Consider the following 26,729-nt stretch of genomic DNA (forward strand, 5'->3'; position numbering starts at 1 on the left):
CTAATGGTGGATAGCGGCATATCACACAACAGTCACAACCTTACGACATTTCAAATCGAATTTCGAATATATTATGATGATTTGCATAAATCACCAGTATTTCTACTCCGGCCAGCAGCAGTGTGTGCGTTTCAAGATTTGTGTTGCGCGTAAGCATAGGAAAAAAAAACCCAACCGTCAGTGCCGGTTTTTGTACGTAATAACACAGCGATGCATGGGTACGGAGTACGATCCTGCCCAGCGCTACCAGTCGCGATCGAACGCTACACGCGAAGAGCGATCGCGAGACATGAAACCAATGTGACAACACCCTCCGTTTCCTTGTTGCACTATCTTTCTCTGTGGCTAACGAGCTGCTAGGTCATGAGGCCTGTGGTGCAATCGCTTACTAGACACATTTTTACCACCTCGTTAGCGGTACTCAGGGGTTTGTTACCGATCCGGTTGAAATTCGATCCACAACCTTCGGTGTAGTAGATCGAATGCCGCAACAGGAAATTATGGAATCACACTACTTGTTATCTATAGCGATCGGTCCCGAGATAAAGTAGAAAATAGACACAAATGATGAAACCGGTAGTCACCTGCATACCACGTTGGCACTTGCTATCCAACCGGAAGATGTCCACTCTACACACGCATATCATTAGCCGAGCGAAGCGCTATGAAGCGGCTAATGACCGCCAGCGAATGTCATTTCGATGGAATAAATCTACATGCAAAGAAGAAAAATATTAATCCAGTTAGGGGCTCTGTTCGGTTCGTCACTTTGGTTAAGCCCCACAATTGACGCTAAAACCCCTAGTGTATGTGTTGGTGCTTTGCGAACTGCATCTGTATCTGTTGGTGCATAGCGTGAAATTGTGGGCCAGCGTCATCAACAGCTGTGTACGAGCGCACTACACTATTTAGATTCTGCGCTCGAAGCTGTGCTGGAAATCTGTTAACACATGTGTGAGGAGTGTAGTGATGTCATCTGTGTGCTGACCACCACGATCGCGATCGGACAGAGTTGGCCGACCGGACAGATTTTAAAGCATAAGTACAAATTTGCTTTGCATGTAAAATCACTTATGCATATTTAGCGTGCCGTAGCTGTGAACGCTCGCCACACCACTGGATCAACGCTCATTCTCTCATTCTCCTGAAGTTTGCCGAGGGCGCACGAATCTACGCTACCCATTGCTAATTCGGTGGCTGACAGTGTGCAGTCAGTTCAGTTGTTGGTAGAATTTTTAGCAACAAAACGTTGCTCAAAAACTCGTTTTTGAGGGGTTTTCTAATAACCGTAAATAACAAAACATGGTGCTCTTTCGAGGCTATGCTTGTGTAGGGTGAGAAACAAAACAACGGTTCGATCAAGCAAGTCTTAAGCAAGGGCAATGCTACGCACTTTTCGTACAGTGTGAAGAATCGATCTACGCCTAAATTTAGGCAATGTGCAGACACAGATATTCGGGAAAACGGCTAAGTCCGTTGTTCACGGATAAAAAAAGATAAATAAGACATGGATATCGCCATGCTTTTCTTTTTTTCTGACTCATGCACTAACGAACTGACTTTTAGTCATATCAGTAGCCAATTTGATGGGATACGTCAAGTAATTTAACTATACTACACTAATCAATTCTGAGCAAATTACTGAAACGTCTATGTATAAAATACTAACTTTAAGATATTGAAACCAGCTCAAGTATCACAGTTTTCCTCAACTTGAAATGTTTTACTTTCGTACACGAGATTACAGTCTTCTTATTAGGAACATTAAATCTATTTGTACAACAGTTCCCGCAACAAGCATACCATACACAACTGCTCGAACCTTTCGCTGCAAAGGTGCCACCAGTTTTAAAGAGCTGCCCCGATATTGGTGCCAGTAGCATCTGTTGCTCGCTCCGATAACGTGTTCCGTAGCAATAAAAAGTTGACTTTAAAATTCCCCGTTCTACGCCCCTAAACGCGAGCGTGCAACGTGGACAAAACGCACGTCTCACCCAGGGAGCAGCAACGCGAATCGCGGAGCAACGGTGTAGCCGCTTATCAGTAAATTTGATAACAGCCCGGGGGGAAACGGGCAAACCCGTACGTTCTAACCGTCCTAAGCCACAGTCCAAGATGCCGACTCGGTCGTAGTTGTTAATGAAAAAAGTGAAGCTGTATAGTGACCGCGGGTTGTGTGCAATGCGTGCGTGTGCTGTCGTTCAATTAGACGTAGTGAAATTAATGTCGCGATCCTTCCACACAGCGCCACGCAACAAAATAACTACGAGGCAACAAGCCTCATAATCGCTTATGCGCGCGTATGCAAGGAGCAAGCCCGAAGCGAAGCGGGAAAATCCACCTCATCACAGCTTGAGAAAAGCCGATCGTGCAGCAAACCCACCGAGGGGGAGCTGGCGTGGAGTGACCAGGGACATATACACAAGTGGAATTCGAAAAGGAAGAAAACAACTCTTTGCCATTCTATCGCTCCATTTCACATTTACTCCCAAACCGTCTGGCTAGGCCGAAAGATCTGACTGCCGGCGCGATGCGCGAGATAGAAAACACTTAGTGCCTTTGTGTATCGCCCCGGGTTTAGGTTTAGCAAACCTTTCTCAGTCTTGGTTGCCGCCGGTGCGTGATACAACCGTCAAACATTGCCGGCTTCTTGTAGTCGGTCCGATGCGAGATTGCTAAAGTGCCAGAAACAATTCATATTTTATCACAAGCGTTTGTGTGGAGTTTTTCAAAAATCTCGCTCGTCGGTTGCCCACTAGTAGTGTGTTCAAGAGCTTGGCAGTGGCGTATTTGGCTTGGATACATCTGTCCAAAGCAATGTCTGTTTTTCATCAATAATATCGGATAGCGATCCTGCTCCATCGGATCGATCTTACCGCCATAGTTCATCATAATTACAGCAATGTAGTGCGGCGTACGCTTGGTGGCAAATTATCCGCCGCTGATTCATGTCACGTGCCAGAACAGACGCGAGAACCAAATGCGAGAATTTCGTTAGACCAATGTTTGAAAAAAGCGGTGCCGTGCGTTGGTGCTTGTCGTTAGCACATTCGATCGTGTGTGCGCTAAAATAATCAGCAGGCGAGGTAGTAACGCTGCGCTTCTTCCTTCCTTCGCGAGGGCATGGATTTTGTGTGTGATATGGACGACGCTAGATAGGTAATGAGGTGGTGTTGGTGAAAACAGTGGTGTGCCGTGCTCAAATCACGGCAGCTTCTAACAACAATTGCATTTGTCGCTACTAATCCGACAAGCCTATCCAAATTCATCATTCGCGCCCGTTACGCACGGTTCGCGTTTCGTTATTCTTTTATTCGCGCGAGACAGTGACATTGATAATGGTTGACAGTGTAGCACACCACCAAATATACGCGGCGGCAGATTGCGGTACAATCGTGTGTTGGTTCGGTCCCAGATACGATAGGTCACAGATACGATAGCATTCACACAAGTGCTTGGCTGTGTGCGAATGCACAGTTGCGGCCGTGTGTACGTAGGAAGAGTTGTCACATCGAGTCGGAAAACATGAGGTGCAGTTCGTGTATCGGCAGCAGCCGTCGTAGTCAATCTAGTGACGACCATGAATCCACATCGGCGTTGCGGCAAAGTAAAACAGCTGATTTGGAGCTAGACCACAGCAGCATGGATCAGCCCCATCATCGTTCAAGCCCACCACAGACTGCGTATCGTGTGGATTCGCCCACGGCAAAGCAAGAGGATGCCCATTCATCCACGGCTAGCCATTCGGAGCATTACCGCCCTCCATCGATAACGATCGAAGAGCTCGATGACGATGACGATAATGCTGTCGAATACGGCGCAGAAACGCTCGGTACAGCATCAGCATCGGCAGCGATAAGAAACTACGAAGGTATTACAAATTCTGCCAGTGTGTCCACCTACTATCATACTCCTCTTGCAGTGCAGCCTTCCCGTGGTGGACCGCTGGAAATTATACGCGAAGAGGAACACACCGACTGTAGCGACGGTGAAAATTCACATATTCTGCCATCGTCCGATAGCGCCACCGTTAGACCATTGCCCCAGAAGGAATGCAAATCGACGAAAGTGAACAAAACAAGTGGAGACGAGAACGGTGCCGAGTGCGTTACTACCAAATTCAACTCTGTGAATGTATTGCGCGATTTTCTACGCTACCGAAGGCAGAGAAAACGACGACGTGGAACCTCGGCGATTCAAAATGCTGCACCACAGTTCCAACCAAGCGAACAGCAGGTTCCAACGACGTGTATGCTGGTGGACGCTAGGGAGAGCAATATCGCACCGACCGAGTTCCGAAGTATCTGCACCACGGAAATAGTCAGCAGTGAAGTATTGCAGGTCGAAGTAGTCAACATTGGATCCAACTCGAGCAGTCTCGATGACCTTAGCGATTTGGAGCAGGAAGGGCATCCTGATCCTGAGAATCTAGTTTTCATCGACCATATCGAAGACGACAGCGACAATGCGATTCATCCTGATCCTGACAGCGACTCAAATCAGCAACACTGTGTAATTGAGGGTGATGCTTCAAATTCTACTCTTTCTCTGAGCAACGAAGACCTGCGCCAAACAACCGAGGATGAAGAGCAACCACCAGCTTCTTCCGACGGCACTGTGCAAAACCATGTCCCCACCGACGACGGTCGAAGTTTGGGGGAAAATCTTCCTAAACCCAGTGAAGATCGTGCGGCGCTTGCGCAACAGGACAATCTACAACGAACCCAAATGTCGGACTCTGGCACTGTTGACGATCTTGCGAATGGGTGTGCGTTAACTACCACCGCTGCTGGTGACGTTGAAACGGGCCACCGTGAAGAGCGTCACGACGAGGTCTCGGATGCTGCTGAGAACATGAGCGAGCAGAGACACACTTTCGAGAGCAACGGCGAACCAGACTCGACAGTAGTAGGGTGGTCCACCGTCGAACGTAGTAGCGCTTCGGTTCTAGTTGCCGATCGTGATCGCACGTCGGCTGTCGTCAGTAATGATGAAAATGTCATCAAGCCTTTGAAGGACCCGCCGTCCTCGGTGATCGATCGTGATTGTGCAGCAAAGTTCGGTATCGATTGCACTGTGAATCATAGTGTTCGGGTCGGGAAAACACCGTCGGTGATCGAGCAAACCATGCACCCCGGAGACAAATCCCGTGCTGCTGCTCCTGCTGCTGCTTCCGCCACCTCTACTGGTGCGATCATTGTACAAAAGGAAAACCAGACAGCTCGTTCCTCGCCTCCACCGGCCGCCCGTTCTGTGGCGCAGGTGGCACCAGGCACGGCAATCCCGTTGCCTCCGCCTCCGAAGCAAGAGGCTGCAAGTGTGACTAATCTAGGTCAACATCCGGTCGTATCTGCAGAAGACGGCAAATCCGACGCACCGACCCCACCTGTACCACCGCCACCACCAGCACAGCAGCTGGTCCCTCTAACCGTAGAGGCCCTTTCGTCGTCGAGTACGGCCGGATATAACCCGTCGGCGAATAATGCTCAAGCTCTTAGTAGCGATCATCCTAGTCAAACTGATCATGCACATGCTGATCAAGATAGTGCGGAAAATTGTGTCGATGCAGTAACATCGGTGGAGCAGCAGCAGCAGCAGCAGCAAGATTCGTTGTTGAACGGCAGCACTGTCGATGGGCAAAGTACGTTGCTGAAATACATACAGGCGCACAGTGCCGCCGCCGAGGATTCAAGTGAAAAGCGTTATCAAGGAAAAACTCAAAACTCGGCTAAAGTAGCCCCAGTCTCGACGGGCGGCAGTGATTCGAAACGGCACCAAACGGACCATCCCATTCCCGTTCGCTCCGATGCTGCCAGTCCCGGCGAGGGCAACGCCGACCGTGAAGCAAAAATAGAACAGACCTGTGAAGATCACGGTGGACAGAACTCGGGTGATAGTTACGAACACACCGTGTTGCGGGTAGCCCCAAATTTACGTAATACTGACCATGAAACCCCACGCACCGGGTCCGACACTGGAATGAACAATGTAGCGCGCAAGAAGCGTCCCAGCAAGTTCGTTGAGCCAACAGCTCCTTCCAGGGCAGAGCGTGTTTCCAATCAGGCGCACAACACTTCCACGGTACAGTCAAAGCAAGAACCGACGACCGAGGATTTGCGTTCAGAAATAAGTCGCATGAAAGATCAGGAGCTGCAGGATGAATTTCGCAAGCTGGAGCTAGAAACGGCCAGATACGAACGGGAACTACAACAAATCGCACTACCCTTGCAAGAGTCCCACCAGCAAACCAATGGCAAATACTCCAAACAATATTTCGTTTCGAAACAAAACGATTTTGTAATAGAGCGATCTAGCCTGTCAAGCGTTAAAACTTCGAACATGGTTGGTATTACGAATGGTGGTGTAAGTCAGTCAGACATCCGGAAGCACGGTGAAAGGGTCGCTGGAGCACAACAAGAGACGAAAAGTTGTACAGAACAGCGTCCCGTTCCCGTGCCTCCTCCACCGCCTGCAGCAGCTTCCACCGATTCCTCCATTGATAATGAAGAATTCTTTACCAAAAAAGTTAAAGATCGTGTGCGTGATCTAATGGCCTCTCAGGCTGCGGCTGAGGAAGCAAAGAACGCAGCCAAGATGCGTGCGGGCGGCGGTTTTGCTAGGGCCCCTTCGACACCGACTGCGAGCCGGAAACACATAGAAGCGGATTTTAAAGAGTTTAGGGAAATGCGTCAGCGAGAAGCGTTTGCCGAACGGAAGTCACTAGAAACCACCAACAACGTACCAGCGAAGCCGCAGCAGCAGCAACAACAGCACCAGCCTCGTGCTCCTACCGGTGAGTCTACGGAACGACCGGATGAAATTAACAGCCCTAGTGGGTACTGACGATCCTCCCTGCTCGTTTCGGTGGGCCTTGGGGTTGTTGTGTGGAGTGGCGTCCGTTTCATATTCCCCTCTTTCCACAAATGATCAGTCACTGTCAGCCTGCTGTACAAGTATTATCGTTTTGGTTGTGTTTGTCTGAATGCATCATTCTGTTGTTGGTCTGCTACTTCCCGAAATACTCTTCAATATTTAAATATCTTTCCTTATTTAACCACATATCATGCAGAGCAGAGAGAGAGACAGAGAGAGTATGCAGTGAATCAAGCTGTGAAAGTAACCTATTTACTATTTACTGTTAAGGCAAAACAATAAAATTTACAGCAAAAATTTTATTCCACCTACTTCCCACTATTGTCGATCATTTTGTGTTGTTTGCAAAACGTTTTGTTGGAGATATTATTTTCAAGCGAATTCTGACACACGGATCAATGTTATTTTACTTTTATATTTCCCTTTGCAAAACCGGTCAACCAGTGCGAAACTTTTCACCGTCACGAATTCCTCTCGCCACGTCCAAAACTTCCTTCGTGTTGCATAGAAAAACGAACGATGCACAGGGCTCGACCAGCACGGTCAAGGAACCTAGCCCCGAATCTAAGGCCCAGACAGCGGAGGCAACCGATGCTGAAGAGATTAAAGTAAATGTAGCAGCACTAATTGCTACTCACCAAGAAAAGCAGCAACTGAGCACATTGCCGCCAAATGCACACAGCTCGAGCAAGGTGGCCGCTGCTGCTCCCACTCAGCATGTGGAGCCTGCGGTACAGAACGGCCCAGCATCCGACGAACTGGTAGTTAGCGTTAGTGACAAGTGCCAACAGTTCGAACAGCGCATTCGGCAGAACTCACTGGACGCCGGTGTGTGTGATGTGACGAATCCGCGCAGGACCTGTCCCAGTGACCAACCGCTCCAGCCGCAGAAACCGGGTACGACTCATGGTATATATGGCGATGTTTGTTGTGATGCTGTGGATAATGGTTCCCTGCCCGGGATTGACTTGCTGCATGAAATCGATCACGCGCTAGTGCTTGCCAAAGATTTCTTGTTTACTCGCGGTACGTTTTGATACAACCCCTTTGCGCCACAGCTTCCCTTCTATCTACGTATGTGTGTGTGAGTGTTTTCTGTGAGGAACTGCATCCTTTAGTCGCGCAACCGTCACACGCTGTACATAATCTACTCTGTGCTGAAAATGATTGACATTTGGATACGCTTCTATTTCCCGAGCTACCCTGAGCTGTATGCGCTTTAAATAGATCATTCAGATGAGTTGCACGTGTGTGTATCATAGTTTAATAACCTGCCCAACTACCTCTAATCAATTGATCCTAGCATTGCGTTAAAAGAATATCGCTTTACGATTTGCGCCTGTATGACCCCGACATAATTTAGACTAAATATTGTCATTATTATCTAGACTTAAAAATGTATTTTAAATCTAACACAGTTTTTTGTAACACACACACATATACACGGCTAAATGTGTCTATCATTCAAGGCCAATTAAAAATACCAAAACAATACACATCCTCGATCGCGCCTGCATCGATGTGAATCATCCTAGGGCGGATCTCGTCGTCGCCGACTGTTCGAATTGCAATGAAGAAAAATCACTGCGCGAAAAAACGCCCATACCAAGCGTCCTCATGGCGACCGAACTTTGTCAGCCCTGTCTCAATATTTACGTTTCCGCCCATGATTCATTACGGTTACACCGACAACCCCCCTTTTTCCCGACACCATTGATCGATCCTTCGCTCATCTCGGTGGCAGTAGTAGTGGTAGTGATCGTCATACTGTTTTTGATGATCAAGCAACCACCTTTTTCGCTGATCGTTTAGATCAAAAACCATCTCCAAGATTGACGTCGACTACCGCACGACTGCCTGCCTACACCAACGCTAAAACCGTAGGGTATCCGTAGGCTGTAGTGAGGAAAATGAGAAACTGTGGCGTATAACGTAACGGACCCATTATTATTTTTAGCCATTCAACAGCAAATATACTATGCTCTGGCGAAGGCGGTCGGTGTGAAAAAATGGTAAACAAGTCCGCACCACTACCGCACGCACGCACGACCATCACCACGACGAAAGCTTTCCCACTGGTGGGGCCGTCTACCGTTCTAGAAAGGGATCGAGAGAAAGATCAACCCCCGTATTCGGTTCAATTAGATACGAGGGAAATGTTGTATTCTATCGGCCACTGCCAGTGTTGGCCACCGGCCAGCAAGGGGGTACCCAACCCGTCTGCAATTTCAAGTGCTGCGCATGGTCAACGAAGACCGACGCTCGGCGATACCCTGAACCGCCCCGCGCGAGTAAAGAAGATGTTACTGCCGGACGACGGACACAGATATCGTGAGCATCGGCGAGAGAAAAATCGACCCGCAGGATCGAAACGACCAATGGCTCGTTCTTCGCGCGTAGTCTAGCAAATCGAGTCTCACCGTGCAGTCACAGTTTTTCCAATTTTCATTTGACCAGTTTGATCGTTAGCTTCAAGGCGGCGGTGTAGCTAGCGGGTGTTTTGTACGCGGTTGGCGCGTAGGCGAACACTATTTTCCGCCGATTTTTATTTTCACCCATTATTGCTGAAGTGAAGTAGAACACACGCGGCCAGACCGTGAATTGCTGCCTCAGAAAGCTGTGTGTTTGTGTGTGATTCGGCGGCTGCTGCAATGCAATTGTTGATGATCCGAAGCAGTTCTCAATTTAGCTAATATCAAAACAAATCATCCATTGTGAGGAGTTTGGAGTCGGTGTGTGCCAGTGTGAATGAATTTGTAATGATAATAATGTGCCTCAGTAGTACATCGATCAGTGGTCACCCGCGCTGAGTGGTCCGAGCAACGTGCGCGCGTGTGGTTTAGTGTAAAGAACGCTGTGCAACATAACTGTGCAATCGCGTTTGCTCTTTCCTTGTCGCTCTCTCCATCTCTCATTCTTATGCAAACACACTCACACACAAACACGCTTCCTCGCGGCTAATGTTTATGCGTCAATCCAGCTAGTGGGAGTAGTGTGTTTTATGATAAAACCGTTTATGCTTAATAGGAAACATTTCATAGGCAGGGTGGTGTGAAAAACCAAAACAAAGCAACCAAAGGCCAAAACATCGAAGAAGTTCTAAAACTCGAACGCAGATCAAGAAGCCAACGAATATGGGTCAGGGTTAGTAATCGCGCGTTATGCTCAAACCTTTCTCTCACATGAAGATCGTCTCGCAAACGGAATCTATTCGATATTGGATGAAAGCAACAACGAAATTTGCTATTTTTCTTCGTCTGTACATTTACTTGTGAGAAGGGAACAATCATTAGCATAAAGCATTAACGGCTACTTGTTGACGGTATGATTGCAGACAGTGGAACAGCGGTTAAAATTGGACCTAAGTTTAAGGCCAAAACTTCTAGTTTAGGTAAGTTCTCGTCGTTTGTTCAATGTAAATTCTTTTCCACTCAGTAGTGCTCTTGAGAAGACTTATTATACGATCAATAATTTAATGCACAGCATTAAGATTTTTCCTTAATTACGCTCCTACTCACAGTAGGACGAGTACTTCTCCAGAAGTACACATTCCTCGCGATCGCGATCACATATCGGCAATTCCCGGACTATGATTAGTTCATCGTCTTTTCTTGTGCCTAATGATGTAATTTAGAGCCGCAGTACATTTATACTCGAATGTTTACAATCGAAAGTGAACAGCTATAACAACAACGGCACCGGCGGCAGCACCTCCCATCGGCATCCAGACATGCTTGCTGCGTTCTCGCGCACTCGTACTGTTGCGTTTGTTGCGAGCGTAAATGGCAGCAATTGGGTCCAGATGTTCACAACTAGCTCAAATTTGCGTTGGTTGGAATGCTGGCAATACCGATTTATTCTTTTGGTGCGAATGATAAGTAGGCCGTGGTTTCACGGTTGACTACAAGTACATTTCTTTAGTACTTTAGTAGATTGGAACAAATTAAACTCAAAACACACACTTGTTTGAAAATCTGTTGTGCTCCTTTTTTTAATTAGTAAAGTTCTCAAACCGCCTGTTTTTGCCGCCATTATACCGAAAGTTAAATAACATTATCCGTAAAAACGTGCGTGACCCTTTTTCCTCCCCCACAGCCGTTCACTCCCAAGTGCCACTCGCACGCTTCAGTAGAAACGTTGGCGTTGACGGTTTCGTCTCGGATCTGGTTTGTCGAAAAATGACGAATTTATAAATAAAACCTGTATCCAAACGCACGGTCCTAATTTTGTAATACCGCACGGTTTACCCATAAGCAAACCGCAATTCTGGGACGACGCTGCTGGCTAGCTCGGCCATGTCTGTGGGCAAGCAGACGTAGGAATAAGATGAATCACGCCTACATGATGGTGTGTTTTCTTTGGCAGACGCCAGAAAAAGACGGCCAGCAAACCTCCCAAGAAGAGCGCGTTGCATCTTACCTGATGTCAACAGTCTAGCAAAAAGATGTATCCTTGCTTGAGCTTGAGAGTTCATTGAAAAAGTATATCGGTACCGGTGGCAGACAGCAGCCCCGACTGAAGGGTTATCAATTATTTTCCTTCGATTCAATTTTTTAATCATTCCCTCCCATCAAGCCAAACTTTTTGAAAATGAAAACACTAATTTGAAGAGTATCTTATTTGCTTATTAATCAACACACTCAACGCATAAGTCTTACAAAGACTGTAACATCTGTCATTGTCCTGTCAGCATCTGTATCTGTCATTCGGGCCCTCCCGAGTCAAAAAATTGTGTAGTTTATCCAGAAACGTTCCTGATGTTCTCCTTCATTTCCCCCTATAACAGTTTTGTTTTGTTTGCAGTGTGCGTGCCCCCATGTCTTGCTCGTGTATTAAAGGATCCTTCGCTATATTCATTCTTTCCAGGAGTATGGTCACCCTTTAATCGCTCCACAGAAGTCCTTACCAAAGAAGAACTTGCCGAGCGAACACAAAACAAATCCAGCACATCGCAACAGCAACAGCCTGCCGTGTGGACACCGCGAAGCGCCCCACCATCGCCCTTATTCGAACGGCGCGAATTCCGTCGGATTGGATTCGAAACGCCACCACCAACCCAAAGAACGTCAACTCCAACTCCTGCCAACGCAGCGTCAGTGGTAACGCCTCCTTGGAATCAGCCAGGCTACAATCCGCCTCTGGCAGTGTCAGAACAGCCGAAGCCGATCTCCGGTCAAAGTTCTGGAGTAACTGGACCCAACGCCATCAGGCCAACGCCGATAGCAACAACACCACCACCACCACCACCTGGACAGGGAGGGTATCAAGTACGCTTTCCAAGATCTACCAACTCACAAGAACCAACGATCAATTCTCTACTGAAATCTAAAGGTAAGCAATCCAACCCTCCCCATTCAATAGCATCTCACTGGCATAACAATCACACACACACACAAGAGTGGAATCATCAGGTTTTGAGCGCATAGTTTGGGGTATACATCACAGTTCTGAAAGGATAGTCACCGGTTTTTGTACACCATGCTCACAGCACATTAATCATAACCTAACATTTGCTACCTAGATGGAAAGACAGCGACCATAAATGGTTCGGCGACGTCGGAGAGTCTGAAAAAGGGCTCAACGATAACTGCCAGTACGATACGCACTTCATCGTCTTTGACCAAGCTCGATAACGTGGTGGATACCAGCTATGCCAGCAGTCAACCTCCACCAATAAGTAAGTGTTCGATGGCGAGGTGGACAGTGGAGTCGGCAAGCTCAAACTGCTCTATGCATTCCAGGACCTAAGCCAGAGCCATCGAGTGCCGCTTTACATGCGAGAAGTGACTCACAGGAACGCAAAATGCAACAGTCAGCACCGAAGGTCGAAGGAATCGGGCCTATTTCCCGAGAAGGAATGCCACTCACGTTACGATCTGTAAGTACTCGAGCATCTGACTGGTGAACTAAAGTCACTGACTGTTGGTTGTCTTGTTTTAGGAGATTGACGAGGGAAACCGCGACAAGTGGTACAAGCAAATGTACCAAACACTCCACAAAACACACGATGATGGTAAGCGTCCCCACTTTGTGTTGTCCCTAACAACAAACAAATGATAGGAAGCTCTAGTAAAGAACATGTTCTGATACCACACATTTCTTCCTTTTTAGACGATTACGTTACCGTTCGATACAAAACTCGCAGAGGTGATACCACAAAACCGCGATTTATCTTCAGCTTTAGCAGACCCACACGGCCACACGAAACAGTGCCTCTGCTCGCCTTTAATCTTATCCACAAGACTACCAATGCGCCAATCCATGCTGGCTTTTTATCATTTTATCATACCTTTTTGTTTTGTTTTTGGCACGCCCTGCAGCAAATCTTACACTTGACGAACCCCTTGTTACCTTTGCAGCACTGTTTCTTCCGGGAGCACGTGTGACAGTTTTCATTAGAAATAATACACTTTGTCGATTTGCCTAGCCTTTGCTTCATTCCACTGATCAAAGATTTAATAATGTCTTTAGGATACCCGTACAAATCGACTGGCTATCAGTCGGAGCCGGAAGCGAACTACGACTCGGACTACACTATCAAGTATAGCACCCTTGACCGAAGACGCACTCCTGTTGGCTTGAGTCCCACCAGCTACAACAAGTGAGTATGCAGTGTACCCGCTGCCATCATGATCCCGAACTGATCCATCCGATGTGTCCATCCATTCGACAGATTCAGCACGCTGCAAAGCGCACCTACAACACCGCAACCGTACCACCATCAGCAGTCGGTCAAATCGGGCCACTCGGCGTACAAAAACCAACCGGGAAGAATCGAAGATTACACACCGGGACGTTCGTCGATCTCGGAAAAAGAATCTAAAGAGGTAATGTTAGTAACAGCTCCGATTGGCACGCACAGGCTGTAAAAAGGAAGCAATTCTTTTGCTATAGCTCCCTAATATGGCTGCTCTGGACGATAGGCGCAAGTCTTCGTCGCCGGGCTCTCGATATTTTCCAACTCCACCAAAAACCCTTTCCGATCAGATCAGATCAGAATATTCTGCTTTTCTCATTTCACGAACGACACGTCCTCTAATTAACGATCCCACACCACGTTGTCGTGCAATTGCGTGCGTAAAATCTATGCGTGCACCACACCACAAAAATAAAACACTCACGCACCGAATGTCACGAAGTGGTGGGATGAAGTAATGGACATTTTTAACGGGGTACGATCTTACTTTTGCTACTCTTCTTACGTTACTCACAACTCACCCACAGATGCTTTTACAGACTGACTCATGAGTGTGTAGCTATTGCAATGGAGGAATTGGCACTACCTGTGACGGTTAAGCAAATTATTGGAGCTTGTGCAATATTCTTCTTAGACTACTTAAGCTACTTGTGCTAACATATTTTCGCTCACTGAAGACGTAATAATGATCGTCTGTTCTTCAAACATTAGTTGCTGATGCATTTCTAACACACATTCCAAAACGGCTAGTACTGTAGTTCCGCTTGGGATAGAGCACTAACTGTGTTGATGGGCCCTCGCATAATACCTTCAATCAGTAACTACGCTTTTACTGCAGTGTCTCACAAATACTAACCACGCATCACTCACTACTCCAAGTAGCTAAACGAACAAGCACACCACACCGCACCAATGACAGTTTGGCCAAATAAATTGTGACAAAACACAGTGTGTAATCATGCAACTAGACAGCAGTAGATTGAAGCTTGATCTTTCTGTGGAATAGTTTGATACTGATGATCAGGTACGCTGCGTAGATATTTACTCTGGATTCAATGTCTCTTCGCAGCAACTGGAACATCAGAAGCTTACCACTAGCAAGACGTACACCGAGGGAAATTTGTCCAGGTAAGTTACGGCACGCGAAGCACCACGTCACGCCAATCTCATACTCCGTACCTCATTCCCTCCTCGTTCCAGAGCCCTTAAGGAGCAGGGATACGAAAGTGATTCGACGCTAGTTTTTCGAAAACGGGAACCGACAGCCAGTGCAGCGCTAAGTCCGGTCGAGCAAAAGCAACACTACAAAACCATGCAAGCTGGAGGCGAGATTCCACTGCAAGGTTTCCGTAAACCTGCCCCAGAAAGGCCAAAAGGTAAGGCCACCGGTATAATCCGTCTTCTAAGGCTCATAACATCATACACTGTCCTCTACATCACTTGTTTTCCCACTATCATTCACTGTACCTGACGTCTTTCATTAACATCTTCTTCCGGGAACTTTAATTTATGATTTCGGTACATAACAGCAGGGTGGTAAGACTCTTTTTTCTACGCTGTGAAACTAATCCAGGATTTTATGGTGAAAGGGTGCGGTAGGGTGTTTGAGGTTATACCTTTTCTTCTATATAACGCTAGTGTACGGTGGGGACATCTATTGCACACGCATATATCGAGGTATTTCAAACACCAGCGCAACATATAACATGTTCTTTCCCTTAAGAATGGCTTGATAAAGGTGTGAACAGTATTCGCAAGAGCGTTTTTGGCACTCGAACAGTAGCAATCGCCTGTACCGGCAACGTGTGGATCGCAAACGTGTGAGTGTGACAATAGCACTGCAAAACGAGGCACGTGTTGGCCAACGTTGCACCCGTACCAAATTTAAGCCATTTTCCATTAAATTATCTCTCTCGGATTGTGCGTTTCCGCGGATTGGCCTATCCTTTCCCACTTCCCAACAGATCGTAACGAAGAAGCAATCGAATCGGACTTGGTGGTGGAAATTAAGGAAAACAATTGCGACACCAACTCCAACATCGCCTATGCAGGCGACAGTAACACTATCGCTTGCTATCCGATCACCAACATCCATCGACCGCTGGACATGTTCGGATCGTTTCCCAAGGAGTCGCGAACGTTCGTACCGCCGGTACCGCCAAGCCGAAAATCTTCGCGCAGCAACTCAACGCTGAAGATCATGGCCCAGGTGAAAACCAACACGTTCAATAGACGTACGATGTTGGAGCGTACGACAACAACAACCACATCGGCCGCTAATCCTCACACGGCCAAGTTCCGCTCGAAGTCTGCCGGACCACTGCTGTTCGGCGGAGGCGCCACCTCAAGCTCCTCGATCATGTCAATGTCCGCGTCGATGATGAAGGAAGAGAAAAACCAGGAAAACAATACACGTGTCGCTTCTAAACGCTCCACGGTGGCGGCTTACCGTGCAGCCTCGAGCAGTCCCACCGGACAGGCACGCAAACCGAGCCAAAGTCCGGTGGCATTCGGTCGGGGCATCTCGAAGGAACGTACGTTTGCCGAAGAAAAGAAGCGCATCGAGGAGAAGCTGCCCAAGATTGTGTCCGTGTCAACGAGCATTTTACGCAACCCGGAGCTTAAGTCTCCGAACGAAGTGAAAAAGGCGCTCCGGAGTTCGTACCTTCCAATCGTGGGAAAGGTGGAAACCGCGGAAGGATCATCGTTGAAGCGCTTCTCTTCCAGCGGAACATATCGAAGTGCGTCCAGCATTTACTCGTCTGACAAGAGCCTGAACAGAGTGCTATCGCCCGCGTCGAACCATAAGAAGGAAGAAAAGTCCTTCAAGGTTTCCATCGCAACAGCGCCGTCTTCTAAGGGAAAGGACACTTCGCTGCAAAAAAGATCTCTCAATCGGAAATCAAACACCGGCCGTGCACCGACCATTACCATCAAAACCAGCTTCCAAAAGGCGTCGAAAGCGTTCGGACTCAAAACCACCTCATCTTCCAACCAAAGTCTCGCCCGCTCCTGTTCGACGTATTCAATCGATTCCACGGCGTCCAAGTCTCGTAGGTCACGCATTTCCTACGCTCCATCGGCGTCCAACACGTTAGCAACGACCAGAAACTATCGCCAAACACCGCAGCGAGTGGTTATGGGGAGTAGCTTCGATCGTGGAATAAAATCTCTCAAAACCAAGTCCCCTACAGTGGGTTCACAGCAGAGCGCCTACAGCCAGAGCATTGTTCAGCAGAAGGAAAACCTGCGTTCCGATGCCTTTTTCCAGAAGCTTTTCCTGCAGACATCTTCACCCAACTTCGACACGGACGAGAAGCCGCCGACAAGCGTGCTAGAAAAGGCTCACCACTGGAACAAACTGACCTGTCGTTCGGAACCTTCGCTCAAACAATCGAACTACTATCTGACACAAGCGAAACCCGTATCGTCTTCCAAATTCAAAACAAAGGACAAGCATGACAGCGCGAAGGTAGCGACAGAATATCAAACCGTCCGTCAGGTAGGTCCTGACGTGATCGAGCAAGTGCATCGGTTCGAATCGATGATGAAGCTGACGGAAGATCAGCCCGAGGATCAGCAAAACCAGTTTGGTTACGTGCGTGGACGACGGATGGAAATCGACTTCAGCTTTCATGAGCGTAGTCGCAGTGAGCCACCAGCGCAAACGATGACCACCACCACCACCACCACGACCAGTACGACAATACAGGAAGAGCTGATCGGTACCGATTCTCCCAGGACGATTGTTGGACGCCGGTGCCAGATCGCCCAGCGCACGTCGCGATCTCCTTCCTGCCGCCGTATACAATATCTGAAAGGCAAAGAAGGGCAGGTGAAGAAAATCATTCGAGCACGCAGTCTGAGCGGTAACGCAGGACAGCGCGAACGAGGGGCAAAGTCGAAGGATGAGCTGGTGCGCAGCCATTCGCTAAATCTTAGCCAAGAACCGTTGGTCTCCCGTAGCCGTTTTCGCGATCTGAACAATTTCTACAACAGCTTGGAGCGTCTCGGGCAGCTAGAGCGCGTCACTTCATCCTCATCTAACGATTTACGACCCTCGCGACGTACGCGCGAAGAAGAAATAATCGATTACGACCTCTGGAAGCGGGTGCGCGATCAAGAGAAGGCAGAGCGTGAGCTGAACCAACTGAAAAGCAAGCTGAAGCAAGATCAGCGCGAAAAGGATTTGTTCTTCTTACCACGCGATCCGGAAGACGTGCGCTGGAGAAGCGATCAGGACACAGGGCTGCGCAATCGTGAAAAATCGGTAGAGGATCTAAAGTGCATCCTGAACGAGCAGGCCCTCAACTTCGAGGATGCCAAACTGCGCGATCTGGAAAACCGAAAGGATTACTACAAACCACTGTGGCGCGGATCGTCCGTCATTGATGTGGCGTCCCATCTGGAGGAAAAGTATTCTACCGCGGGCGAAAAACGGGACGAGCCTCAGTCGCTTGACATTATCAGCAGCAATCTGCTCAGCACGCTGTCCTTCGAGCAGATGAAGAAGCTGAAGAACCAGCTTAGTGAAATTTACAGCACCGGCACGCAGAAAGATCCGACAACGGTAAGCCGGGCCACCACCCAAGTGCATCAGCAAGAGGAATACGTTATCAACGTGCCGGAACGAGCCAGTAGACTCGAGACGCTGCTCAAGGTGCGTAGTCATTCGGTGCTCACACAGGACAAGATCAATGAAAGTCATCTTCGAACGCAAGTGACCGCCTTCGGGAAGAAATCGAGCGACAAAAGCGATCGAGTGTTGCCGAAGAAGTTTGAGAGCAACTCCCTACCTTGCAAGGCAGTCGACCGTGAGGCTCTCTCCCGAACTCTTTGTCAAGAGTTGAAGGATAAGATTCTGGAGAAGCATCACACACTACCATCGATCGGCAAAAAGAAGAAACATGCCCGACCCACAATTCTTACGACGGAAACGTCTCACTTCCTGTCGCTAAATAGTAATCTGAAAAAAGCCAGCGATACCAAACCTGCCCCCCAGCCTTCCCGCGACGCTCCACGCAAGGAACGCGAAAAGGAGTTCGAGGTGATCGTACGCAACGAGCCTTCAAAATCTTACTGCGATACGGAAAGCATTTCTTCCGAAACGTCCAACAAAACCGTCATCTTCCGCAGTCAATCGATGGCCCAAGCGGTCGACGTACCACCAGTGGAGGACATCAAAACCAAGATCAAATATTTTGAGGAAAAGCAAGCGATCGATGAAACGCCTACGGTCACAATTTATCATGCTCGCGAAGATTCGTCCCTTTCCGAGAATGAGTCCGGGCCGCAGCGAGATGATGAGCACGGCAAGACAATCGCTGCTAAGGGGACATGCAGTTCCATGATAACGCTTTCCCAATCGTTCACCGATCTGAAGGATCTGTTTGGAGAGAAGCGATCCGTGTCCTGCTCCACCTACACTGCCAGCACTTCCCAAGATTCGAATCGAAGCTCGGCTCGTAAATTGTCCCCCAAGCGGTTCACTCTCCGCTCACGCAGCACCACCCCGGACTATGCCACCTGCATACAGACGGGCGAGGTGAAAAAGATCAAGGACAAGTTTGAAAGCTTGGACGTGAACATATGGCGCCAATCGGCAGCCACGTCTGCCAGCCCGGAACGTCAGTATCAGAGTGACTCGGAGCTAGGTCGCCACCCGTCCGGAGAGGACGAGAAGAAAGCGAATGATGGCACGGGGAAGCGACAGTGCAAAGCGGCGACAGGATCAACGATCGTGCGTCACCACGAGTCCGGAGACGTGTCCCGCATTACGCACAAATATGAAGCCCAGTCGGAACGTGCGCGGACCAGGAAGTCTCGCAAGGAACGCGTCATATCACCCATTCCTAAGAATCCCTTTCGCAAGGACGATCGCTTTATGCCGCACATAAACGTGATCAGCAAGACGGCTTCGCTCAAGCGAGAAATGAAGCCAACGCGAACTTCCAACGCACATCAATCGGCGGCAGCTGCAAAACAACAACCGGCCGCTGTGCTCCAGTCCGCCCAGTTGCCAAACGTTTCCGCCGGCAGCAATCGGCGTAGTGCGTCCTCCGGTAGCGAAGAGTTCGAAAAGCTTAAAAGTAAGTTTGAATCGGGTGAGCAGCTTTCACTGCTCGGCAAGATGTACACCTCCGTGCCGGACATTCGTGAGTTGAAGGACATTTCGGGCTATCTGTCCGGCGCCTGGATTGCGCACCAGTTTCCCCGGCCGACCGACAATGCACGCTCGCTTGCCGCACCGGACCAATCGCCCCCGGGCAGACAGATCGTCCGCAAGGGATCGGCTCCGAGCCCGGATCGGTTCCACCGTCACCATTCTTTCCGCTTCCACACGCATCAGCCTGAGACGCTTCGCATGCACTCCTCACCTTCACCGCGACAGTCCTCCGACAGCAAGACGCGACACAAACGTAATGGTAGCGATGGTGTCGATGGTTTCCTTAAGCAATTTTACACTCCCGACGGTGGCGATACGCCGTACCACGATCAGAAGGATAGCTGGGAAAAGTCGAGATCGAGACGCCGTCTTGAAGTCGAAGCGCTCTGGAGAAAGATACAGGCAATGACGGGCAACACGCCGACCGCAGGGACGGACGTGCCGGTCGACAAACCGTCCGTAACATTCGAAGGTTTTTCAAAACTCTTTTTACCTTTTTCATGCATAGTCTTTAGATCCACCACCATTATGAACACCCTTGCTAGTAGAGAGATGTCGAGCGTTAGATGTCTCCGATCTGTGGTCTATGTTAGGGTGCTAATCAGTGTTGCGCGTACTACCACTATTCAGACCTCCGAAAGATAACCCTTCCGCCACTCTGTCTAATATCCTTCACTTTCCTTCGGCTCGGCGGCACATGTTTAACTCCCTTCGTTCCTATCGCTCTGTACATACTGCTGGAACCAGTAGCCTGACCGTTCGCTCTCCCCAGGATCGATCGTCTAACAGACCCTGCCCCTACAGCAGGCGGGCTCCCCCTAATTCTCATCTCATTTCTAAATCGCCCATCTACCCACCATCAAATCACCATGTATCGCGTCCCGACTGCATTGTCTCTTCGATTCGTTTGCGCATCCCTTTAGAACCGCACATCACGTTCCCTTCGCCCCCCCTGAAAGGAGCACAACCACCACCACCACCACCACTACCAACCCTAATCTCATCATCACCGATCGCAAACAGTGCAGGTGAGTCATGTCCGGATGTTTGTGCCAGCAGCAGCAGCAGCAGCGGCAGCAGCATCACCGTAACAGACAGCTCGCGGCGGAGAAGATCTTGGCATCATCTTAGCCCATCGCTCCCAAACTCCCAATCTCCTCGCCTCACGATCAATTATTAGCAAATCGAACAACGGCATCACACACACACATTTTAATCACATCTCTACAATCTAAGCGACTACAAAGAAGAGCCACCTTCCCCATAGCGCGACATTATTGGCACACGGTCTTGCTGTGCTCTGCCGGCCCCACAGCCCGTCGATTGCCTAATGGTCTGTCTCTCGCATATACGCTCTGTTGCGGACTTGCGTCTCATTGGTACAAGGGTAATTGGTGAAAGTTAGAAGGGCTGTTGAAGGTGAAAGTAATGCACGAAGTAAACTTTGCTGTGTCTCGAGTCGTTGTGTCGGGCACGAGGCTGCTCTTAACTCTAGCTACGTATCTTCGTACCAAAGACACACATTACGCTTAACGAAACCCTTCAAGAAGGAACATTCAATCGCTGATTGATCTTTGATATCTGAAGACGTAATTATGCTCATCCATAAAAGGAGGAAGGAGCTTCTCTGCAGGAACAGCTGATGCAGAGACTCGCGCCTAGCAATTGCAGATAAGCGTCCGGCTAGTTGCTCCCTCCGTTCAGTAACTTCAGAGCAATTTGAAACTCATCCGTCTCTTAACTAACCACATAAAACACGTTTCATGTACGCTGTGTGCACACAAGCACGTGTTCCGCGAGTTGCAACCAGAGTGAGACATGCCTCACATAACCTGAACTTACGCATAAAAAGAGCGAATTGGACAGACGGGAGAGCGAACTGCAACCGAAAACTTGGCCAGCAAGCAGTGGGCAGAGTACGCGAGAGCACGTTATGCCGCCCCTGAATGGAGGGGGCGATGAGTGTGCGTCGACCGGCCTGTGGATGCCTGGGTGGTTGGCTGGCTGGTTGGCACAGGTTGTCGTTGTTCGGCAAAGGTTTCGCTTCCTCGGTCACCGCTGTTCACGCGCATTAAGGGTCGCGTCACTCGTTCAGTTGCTTTCGACTGTTGTGTGCTGTGTGTGACTTCACGGACTTCACGGACGGACGCGTTTTTCCCGACCGAGTGCAAAAGCCATGTTTGCAGGTTTGTCGTTCGCACTATCAATATTGGAACGGAGTTTCTGTGGTTCTTGGGGGGTTTGCGGGTTGTATTACTGGGCAGATAAGCGGCCTGGTGCAATATTCCCAAGTTTTGTGCCTCAAATTTAACGTGCATGACGTGAGTGTGTGTGTGTGTGTGTGGCTAATCAGACAATTTAAACAGTGAGCTTAGTCGATCTCGTTGGAAAACTTCACTGTGCCACTGTACTGAAACTTCACTTAACACAACCGTACGTGCGTGGCCCACCACCCTGTGGATGTGTTGCCAGGGGTGATGTAAAAATCATCGACCTAATAGACAGTAAACAAAAAACGCGTGCACATTGTGCTAGTTTCCCAGGGCGGTATCAAGACGAACGGTCCGCTATCGTTCTTCACACGCCCTGAAGATATTCCTTCGCTCGAGAAACAAGAAGCGTCTTCGGTAGAAGCGTAACACCTTCCAGAGTGTAACAGTAACTGGTGTATAATACGTTCAATTGCACAACTTCTAACAGCCTTTTCATCGTCGATTGTCGGCAATTTAGTTTGAGCACCCGCTATCAGTGCTTCAGCGTTTCGAACCAAGCCAAGTGAAACAAAAAGTACTCCGCCGTGTTTCTATATCAGACACAGTCCAATTTTGCCCTTGCTTTGCTCCAACAAAATTTTTTTGTCACCGCAAAACGCACAAATGCGGATCACTTTCGTTATCAAAGGTGTTCAACGAAACAGACCGAAGCGAGACCAGCGCCAAGGTAAGTTATGAAACACCTTGCGAGAGCGTTCGTCTTACTTCCACTGTTGCAATGTGACTCAATATTGTTAGCTATTGATGTCTTGAGTTGTTATGCTTTTTATCTTTTCCAGTGTCGATTAGGCCGTTTGAGTGCTTTTGGTTTTCTGTTTTTTCCATTTCCACTTCTCGTGCTCCTGTTGGACACTCAATTTTCGCAAGCCAATTCAACCCCAACGTATGATAGCATATATTGGGGATGTACCGTATGCTCACTAAAATGAAACGGTCCGGCACCGAATGCGATAGGAGTAGGAAGTACGGTATGATAACATTAAACTACCGGACCATGGGAACACTCTTGCAAGAACATTAATATCACTGAGCGTTATGTGCTATGTTCTCTCCATTACATTGCCTTTTTTCGGAGGTTAATGTCTTGTGGGGCCCGCTTTACAGTAATTATCCAACCGCGCACGTCTATTTACAATGCAAAGATGTGCCTTAAAGCGCAACAACTGCAGCTAGTGCTGGGTTTTAGCATAAACCAAAGCTCTGCACACCGACTGCAGTCATGGTCATTCCCCAAACACGAGCCACTCCTCGAGCGTGGTTTTGCACGCTTTCTCCGGACGCCAGGAGGGGCATGAAGACTTGCAGACTTGCAGCAGGGCTGGGGAGGGGGGGGAATTGATAAACAAACAGGTAGAGCGGCTGCGGTCAAGGTACTACCAAACATATGATACTTCCTCTTGGGTAGGTAGTGGGGAGCTCAGTGAAAGTGTTGGAGCATAACTTAATCCTTAACTTTTGTTTTAAAAGACGAGCCTACTGCCTGACTAGCCTTTGTCTGCCAGTGACAACAGCGTTATTATTTCTTTTAGGAGCAAAAGAGTAAGCGGAGACGATCGCAGTTCAGTTAATTTCTTATAAGAAACTAGTTAAACAAACGCTGACGTGAATGTACGCTCATATTAGACACGGCACACACACACACACATACATGATATTTATTATTTCCACCACAACTTCTCCATTACTTAGCCGGAAGTACATGGCGTTTAGTAACCTCACATGTTTCGAAACTCACGTAAACATCACCGGCCAAAATGGCGCCTTTTGTGTGTATATCTCGCAGAGTCTCCGCGTCGCTACATTGAGAGCGATGTCAACATCCACTACAAAACGCCGATCCGGTTCGAGTACAAGGAACCCATACCGGACGACGAGCTGGCCCACCGCCAGGCCGAGCATATGCGGCGCGTGTACCAGGAAGAGCGCCGCCGGAAGTACATGCACGAGCTAGAGGATCTGCACTCCCGGCGTCACATGGACAACATTTTGCCTTCACAGAAATCTCCCATCCCGCTGAACCGTTACGATGACTTTGCGGCCGACCTGTCCCCGAAGCCGCAAATCGTCCAGCAGCCCAAGACGATTGCGCGTGCGTTGTACAATTTTCAGGGCCAAAGTATACGGTAAGTGGCCATTGTGGTTATCGCCGTCAGCGGTACTGTCAGTGCTTCTCTAACCCATCGTATCGCTTTTGTAGAGAGCTATCTTTCCGGAAGGGCGACATCATTTATCTGAGGCGTCAAATCGATAAAAATTGGTACGAAGGAGAACACAATGCCACCGTTGGTCTTCTGCCGGCAAATTACATCGAGGTATGCGAAGAATGGTTCCTCCAAACGGGGTTTGGCATTACTAAAGACGGTCCCACCCACTTTTCTCCAGATTATCTCCAGAGACAACTTCAACGTTAGACCACTTCCCAAAAAGCCCTCGCGAGAAGGCAAGGCAAGGGCAAAGTTTAACTTCACAGCTCAAACTGCCGTCGAACTGTCGCTGCTGAAGGGTGAACTGGTGACGCTTACCAGACGAGTGGACGATAATTGGTTCGAAGGAAAAATTGGCAGCAAGAAGGGAATCTTTCCTGTATCGTATGTAGAGGTGAGTAGGCTTCAAAGAAATCAATTCCTGTTTTCCTGATTTGTGAATCCCGACTTTTGCAATGCTACATCACTTTCCCCAGATACTGACCGACATTGATGGCGAGGAAAGCTACGACATCGAACCGATTGTCAGCCGTCCCCAGTCCGCTCTTGGCGTTACAAGTCAATCATCGCACGCACTCACGACGCACTACGACAATTCGCACACAAACGGCCGTATTTCGCCCGGAGTAGTGCGAGAAACGAAGACGATTCAGAAAACGGAAGTCCTGCACGTGGACACCTCCAACGAACCTATATCGTAAGTGTTTCCGGTGTACAGTTGCCAACAGTGCTTGACCGTCCGATCCTCTATTTGCAGTTATCGAGCGCTGTACAACTACAAGCCACAAAACACCGATGAGCTGGAGCTGCTCGAAGGGGATGTAGTTTATGTGTTGGAGAAATGTGACGACGGTTGGTACGTCGGCACGTCCGCCCGCACCGGATGCTTCGGAACGTTCCCCGGCAATTACGTGTCGAAAATGTGAGCTACACAGAGGGACAGCACATGAAGGATTTGGAATTCACGCGCCGAACGATGCGCCCGGCAGCTTATTATTGGCATCATCATCATCACCATCCTGCACATGGGCGGCCGGCTCAAGTGTGTTAGCAGCGTGTTAAAGCACCGAAAGCAGAGCAGACCAAGCAACGCACCCTTGCCAACAACAATGAACGTTTCGTTTGTGATGCAACAAAGAGTAATACCAAAAACAAAAACAAAACACACAAATCACAACAAAAACAAGGACAACTAATACTATCACAGTAGTGTCTTGCTAGTCATAGTCGTAGATACTATATTTAACCAAACAAAGCGCTGCTCGATTATGCGTCCAAAATTAATTCATTCGGCGAAGAGAGCAACTTAAGCAAGTAGAGCAACATCAAGAAAGTCGTCTACTTTTCTCTCGTTCGTTTGAAGCTTTTAGCAAAACACAAGTGCCTGCAAGCAAGCAATTACGAACCCTGTTGTTGAATGATGTGTACCCCGTCATAGGTCAGGATATTTGAATCACTGTGACTGATAAATTCGAACGGGCCTTAAGGACTCAGTTTCATGCGAAGAGATTTCGATTACACAAAAGAAAAAACACATTTGCGTACCCGACGTACAGTGAGTGATTGGTTGCATTGTGCTTTCTGCATAACGGAATCAAACGCTAACCATCGCTAACATGTCCTGTGAACTAATACGTTTGTTTGTCAAGGATATCTCATGAAGCAGCTGTTTTAAAATGCAAAATAGGGAAAAGTTTTAGATTCGAATTAACACATACACGTGACACACCTACTTACAACAGAAATGAGCATCTCTTGCGCGCCTTTTGCAGTGCATTAACACACAGTTGATACTGGGTAGTGGGGTTTACCTGAGCGTAACCGTGTTTTTTAACGTCTCGTAAAGTTTTCCACCAGCTTTAACCTCTCTAACAGATGTTCACTACCGTCGTACCATTAGCAACATAACAAACTCACACATACACACACACACACGCATACATCACATTACACACGGTTAACCAGCGCAAAAACCACCATTGGATACTTAACCATTTTGTTTTGTCATTAAGATGTTCACCAAGTGTATCTACCTGATAGGCTCTAACGACACGTAACTGTTTGTTAAATGAAGTGATTCAATAATAAATAAAATACCGACAACTACTAAACGGATATCATTTTACGGCAAATATTTCCGCATCAACGTGATCCGAAAATAAGGGTAAATAAAATGGGCGTTTGCGCCTGCAATAAGGCGGAACCGGAGTCGTTCATAGCTACAAATTATAAAAGCCAAAAAATCCAAAAAAACGTGTAAGAAAGGAGTGGCGAAATCGTGGCAAATTAACAAAACAACGTATTACTCATAAAACAAGCAGTAACATTCAACATAAATTTAAAATTCCACCAATTCAAACCGATTTTAAAAATATCCCTCACTGAACGAAAAATATCCCTTTTGAACGAAACTTAACGTCAACAAATGACGGTCAGCGGCAAACGAGCAGGAGGTCATGCAGTACCGAGTAGTTTGACGTTTTACTGGTTTCGCTGTCATTATAAAGGAGTTATTT

The 26,729-nt window shown here is 48.2% G+C and overlaps 1 protein-coding gene across 1 annotated transcript; it reads left to right on the forward strand.

The window, feature by feature from the left end:
- Window positions 1-2,099: 2,099 nt before the first annotated feature.
- On the forward strand, window positions 2,100-26,328 carry LOC118517282. Its single transcript, XM_036063253.1, has 19 exons — window positions 2,100-6,793; window positions 7,318-7,899; window positions 11,740-12,204; window positions 12,395-12,550; window positions 12,615-12,751; window positions 12,814-12,886; window positions 12,985-13,020; window positions 13,345-13,474; window positions 13,547-13,700; window positions 14,013-14,045; window positions 14,640-14,698; window positions 14,771-14,946; window positions 15,550-20,378; window positions 22,472-22,676; window positions 23,793-24,132; window positions 24,207-24,321; window positions 24,392-24,607; window positions 24,690-24,910; window positions 24,971-26,328. Exons 1-19 carry the CDS (start codon window positions 3,526-3,528, stop codon window positions 25,137-25,139), a joined length of 11,364 nt encoding a protein of 3,787 aa, XP_035919146.1. The 5' UTR covers window positions 2,100-3,525; the 3' UTR covers window positions 25,140-26,328.
- The last annotated feature ends 401 nt before the right edge of the window (window positions 26,329-26,729 follow it).

The sequence above is a fragment of the Anopheles stephensi genome, unplaced genomic scaffold (genome assembly GCF_013141755.1).
Source record: "Anopheles stephensi strain Indian unplaced genomic scaffold, UCI_ANSTEP_V1.0 ucontig91, whole genome shotgun sequence".
Lineage (NCBI taxonomy): Eukaryota > Metazoa > Arthropoda > Insecta > Diptera > Culicidae > Anopheles > Anopheles stephensi.